Source organism: Triticum dicoccoides, chromosome 7B (genome assembly GCF_002162155.2).
Source record: "Triticum dicoccoides isolate Atlit2015 ecotype Zavitan chromosome 7B, WEW_v2.0, whole genome shotgun sequence".
Lineage (NCBI taxonomy): Eukaryota > Viridiplantae > Streptophyta > Magnoliopsida > Poales > Poaceae > Triticum > Triticum dicoccoides.
Genome location: NC_041393.1, coordinates 683,894,152 through 683,899,003, shown reverse-complemented (window position 1 = coordinate 683,899,003; position 4,852 = coordinate 683,894,152). Strand labels below are relative to the sequence as shown.

Genomic DNA, 4,852 nt, shown 5'->3' with positions numbered 1-4,852 from the left:
TTCAAACTCGATGAGCTTTTTTTCAAAGTCGATGAACTACTTTCAAATTTGATGAACTTTTTTCAATTCCGATGATTTTTTTTTTCAAACTCGATGAACTACTTTCAAATTCGATGACTATTTTCAAATTTGTGAAGTTTTTTCAATTTCAATGATTTTTTTTCTATTTCGACTTCAAGATATTTTTTCAAAATGGTTCGTGAACATTATTCAGACTCGATGGACGTTTTCTCAAATTGATGAACTTTTCACAAATTAGTGTACTTTTTTCATTTTCATGAATTCTTTGAAGTCATGATTTTTTTCTGAATACATGTACTTTTTTGTGTTCGTGCTTTTTATTTCAATACACGGTCTTTTTTCGAAATCTTTGAACTTTCAGCCTTTTGTTTACATTAATAAAAACACATTTTCCAAAAATGTTTTCAAATAATTCAAGAATCAAAGCGCTACAGTAAACAGTGTAACGTGCAATAAATTGCGCGGCTATGGTGCCTTAAAAAGTTCGCCCTGTAATTAATCGCTAGTGCCAGGTTGCTGTGGTGGTTAGCTATCCTTGTACGTTACAAACACCGAGCGAGTTCCATCCTCCAGTTCTCAACTTTTTGAGTTAATTTTTGCGTGCGGCCCGCGAGCGAACGAAGTATTGCTGGGCCCGGTAGCAGCACCAGGAGCTCCTTTTAGGTGTTGCTCGCTCAGACCTAAACATAGATCAAAAATGGGCTGCAATTGTTTATTTTTAAGTTGTGTCATCCGGGTCTCGATTCAAGACCTCTTAGCTCTGTTACTATGCAGAACTGCAGGCACCAAACAGTTCACCTAAAAACTCAATCTGATGGAAAAATATGGGCTATACATTTATACTTCAACACATGAGTTAGAGATGTTTCTTCCGTTGGAACGCACGGACATGTTTGCTAGCCATAGTCTGAGTAATTAAGTGCTTCTACACTGAAATCCACTAACAATAGTTAAGTGCTAGCTTAAACACTGAAATCCACTAAACGTTGCAAAGCAACATCAGATGTCCCACCTTCATCAGTACGCTTTCTCATCACATGCCTCAGATCTTTCATTCTTTCTCTGACCTCTTCACCTTTCTTTCCTTCCATCAGTCTTGTGATGGCCGCCTGGACGTCCCCTCTCTTCAGCTGGTTCTCCACCTCCACCCTAACCCCCACCTTCCACACATCACACACATACCTGCTAGTGCGCATCTGATCGCTGGCCAACGGTCTGCATATCATCGGCACGCCTTCCGATATGCTCTCCGTCGTCGAGTTCCAGCCGCAGTGCGTGAGAAACGCGACCACAGACGGATGCTTCAGCACCTCCTGCTGCGGAGCCCAACTGACTATCCTGCCTCTGCTACCTATCTTCTCTTGCAGCTCTTCGGGGAGCGCGCTGAACTCGCAGCCGTGCACCAGCCCCGGCCGGACCACCCACAGGAACGGGCGCTGGCTGTCGGCCAGGCCCCAGGCAATCTCCAAGAACTCCTCCGTATCGATGCCCACCAGGCTCCCAAAGCTAACGTAGAGCACAGAGTGTGGCCGTTGTTTGTCCAGCCAATCCAAACAGCTGCGATCTTCTATCAGTAGGCTGCTGTCGACGGATGAAGACGCCGTCATCATGTGCAGAGGGCCGACGGCGAACACCGGAAGGGCGATCTCGCTGCGGATACTCTCGATCTCCATGCCCTCGATGCCTTCAAACGTGTTGATTATTAGGCCGGATGATTGCCGCACGCCGGCGACGATGTGGGCGAGGAGATCGGCGTACGCGAGGTGTCGAGCCATGTCCATCACGCAATCCAAGTCTCGTACAACGAAGGGGGGAAGCTCGTCAACTGTAGTGTTGAAATTCGACTCTGTGGACAGATAGAGATGAGGACAATCATTGAGTATATATAACACAGACCAACTTGATCACGGACTAGTCACACACGTGCGGGCATGGATACACACACGCGCTACGCAATTGATCTTGTTACGTGTTGCATTCTGTCCCCGTCAACGTGTTGCAATGGCATGCACCTATCGCCTTGGTTTTTCGACCAATAAATACGTGCACTAGATCCATTGATCAAAGCTGGATCCGACAAACCGCACATGACTAGTTGGCGATCGGGTGGGTACAGTTTCTGAACCCAAAACCTTATCTTCGACCATCCGCTTCATATATCCTGAGTTGTTTTCTTTATATATGTCATGTTGTATTTTTCTTTTTCAACTTTAAAATGCAAGTGCAGTTTTTTAGACGGATAAAATGCAAGTACTTGTAGTACTAGCTAGTAGATGCCTAGATCTAAGTTTTTCCATCGAGTACCATGTTACTACTCCCTCCGTCCCAACAATTTTGTATTAGATTTGTCTAGATATGGATGTATCTAACACTAAAACGTAACTAGATACATCTGTACTTAGACAAATACATATAAGACAAGAATTTTGGGACGGATGAAGTACTATTGTGCTAATGATAGTTCAGATGTAGCCACGCTGTGATGTAGATACACTGCGGGTATCAATCGGTTATAATTTTCTCTTGTTCGACAAACTGAAAAATAAACTAGACCATCAAACTCCAAACAAAGAACACAACAATGGCGATTTGGTATTTACCTTGGACGGGCAAATAGCCCTTGTGGGATAGGCTTGGGTACGCCAGGTACACCAGGAACCTGGCGGCGCTGCTGGTCATGAGGGCCAGAGCGGCCACGCCCAGCTCCCTGGCCACGGAGAGCGGCGCGAACCAGTCCACGTCGGCGACCACGAAGGCGACGCGGCCGTCCTCCTCCTCCTTTCTAAGGGCGCCGGCCAGGTAGTCCCCGAACGGCGCCGCGCAGTTCTTGTTCAGCGCGAAGACGAACGACGCGATGTCCTCGGACGCGGCGAGCTCCGGAGATATGCCGTCTGGGATGGTGACCAGGCGGTAGTCTGCCGGGAGCTTCCGGCGGTCCGGCGCGCGGGTCTCCGGGTGGAGGATGGTGACCGCGAGGCCGCGGGAGTGCAGCGTGGCGGCGAGGCGCAGCATGGGGTTGATGTGGCCTTGGTAGGGCAGCGGTAGGAGGAGCACGCGGCGGCGGCCGCGGTTGGTGCTGCTTGGCGCCATGGTGACTGTGTAGGTCCGTGAGTGCGTTGTGTGGATGCAGGGGAGATGTTTCTGTCTCGGAGTGAGATGCTGTCCCCTCCGACCTGCAAGAGCTGCATATGCCTGGTCGAATGCGCTTTCTGGCCTGGACGTACTAGATTCTCAATAATTTTTTGCGTGGTCACGAAGACCAGGCGGAAAAGTGTATGGTTCTTTTTTTGGGCGCCCCTATCTCTCGTTTTTCTTTGAGTGGTATCTCTCGCTTATAGGCAGACGTTGGGCAGCCTCGCCACAGCCAGGGCGAGACTGGGCCGGCGCAGCGTGCAGAAGGCCACAACCACTTTTTTCTTTTTTCTTTCTTTATTTGTTTGTTTTGTATTTTGCTTTCTTTTCTTTACCTTTGGTTATACTTTCAAATATTATAAATACTCCCTCTGTTTGGAGATACTTGTCAGAGAAATGGATTTTCATTTCTCCCACAAGTATTTCCGGACGGAAGGAGTATATACATTACGAAAAACACTTTCCATAAAATATTTGAACTCTATTAATCTAGCTTTTGGAAAATAGTAAATGTGTATAGAAGAAATGTTTCCCATGTATATGAAAATATACAATGTGTATGAAAAAGTTGATCATGTATCCAAAAAATGTTTATTAATCATATTCAAAATGTTAATAAAGCATTTGAAACATGGTAAAGATGTATAGATTTTTTTCTCATGTATACTGAAAATGTATAAAAATATATACAATGTGTATGAATTTTTTTTCATGAATTGAAAAATGTAATGTCATTAAAAAATTGTTAATCAAGTACTCCTTCCATCCCAAAATAAGTGTCTCAACTTTGTACTAACTTTAGTACAAAGTTGTACTAAGCTCGAGACACTTATTTTGATGCGGAGGGAGTATTTGAATTTTTTTAATCAGGCATTGGGAAAATGTTAAATGTGTATAGAGTTTGATTTCTTATGTATACAAAATATGTATATAAAAACAATACAATGTGTATGAAAATGTTGATCATGTATTTCAAAATGGTAATCAAGCATTTGAATTTTTTCTAAATGTGTATAGGAAAAATGTTGATCATGTATACAAAGAATATACTAACTATATGAAAAAACTTGGTCATGTATTTAAAAATGGTAATCAAGCATTTGTAAAATGTTAATCAAGTATTTGACAAATGATAATCAAGTTGTTGAAATATGTTAAAATGTGTATAGAAGAAACATTTCTCATGTATACGAAAACTAATGAAACCCAGTACAAATGAGAAAAAAAATCCTAGAAAACAGTGAAAAACTAAGGAAAAAAGAAGTGAAATTGAGACATAAACAAAGAAAACCAGTGGGAAATCAAAGAAAAATAGAAAAACCAGAGAAGAAACGGAAAAAGGATAAAGAAAAAACGCAGAAGAGCTAACAAAACCAACAAACTCGATCGAAACTACTCCCCCCCCCCTTGCAAAATATAGTGCTTCCTCGGTTTCTGTGCTTCAACTTTGACCATGAATTTAACCAACGAGACCGGCTGCGGCGGGAGCAAAAATTATACCAGTGAATTCGTATTCAAAAGAAGTTTTCAATTATATAATTTTTGCTGCTGCCGCAGTCGGTCTCGTTGGTTAAATTTTTGGTCAAAGATAAACCCCGGGAAGCGTGGGCACACTATATTTTGTATCGGAGGGAGTATAGAATACCGAACGAGGAAAAAATTATGAATATGGGCCAGCCCAGTACCTACATGTGTGTGT

General features: G+C 43.3%; 1 protein-coding gene across 1 annotated transcript; it reads right to left on the bottom strand.

The window, feature by feature from the left end:
- Positions 1-833: 833 nt before the first annotated feature.
- On the bottom strand, positions 834-3,192 carry LOC119341052 (DIMBOA UDP-glucosyltransferase BX8-like). The gene is made up of 2 exons (XM_037612950.1): positions 2,622-3,192; positions 834-1,867 (listed from the first exon to the last, which is right to left on the bottom strand). Exons 1-2 carry the CDS (start codon positions 3,109-3,111, stop codon positions 984-986), a joined length of 1,374 nt encoding a protein of 457 aa, XP_037468847.1. The 5' UTR covers positions 3,112-3,192; the 3' UTR covers positions 834-983.
- Between the last annotated feature and the right edge of the window lie 1,660 nt (positions 3,193-4,852).

Excerpts from the sequence above, each read along its gene's own strand:
- LOC119341052 (XM_037612950.1), bottom strand. The coding sequence starts at position 3,111 with ATGGCGCCAAGCAGCACCAACCGCGGCCGCCGCCGCGTGCTCCTCCTA. Across the intron at positions 1,868-2,621 it reads GGGCTATTTGCCCGTCCAAG|AGTCGAATTTCAACACTACA; the intron begins GTAAATACCAAA and ends ATCTGTCCACAG.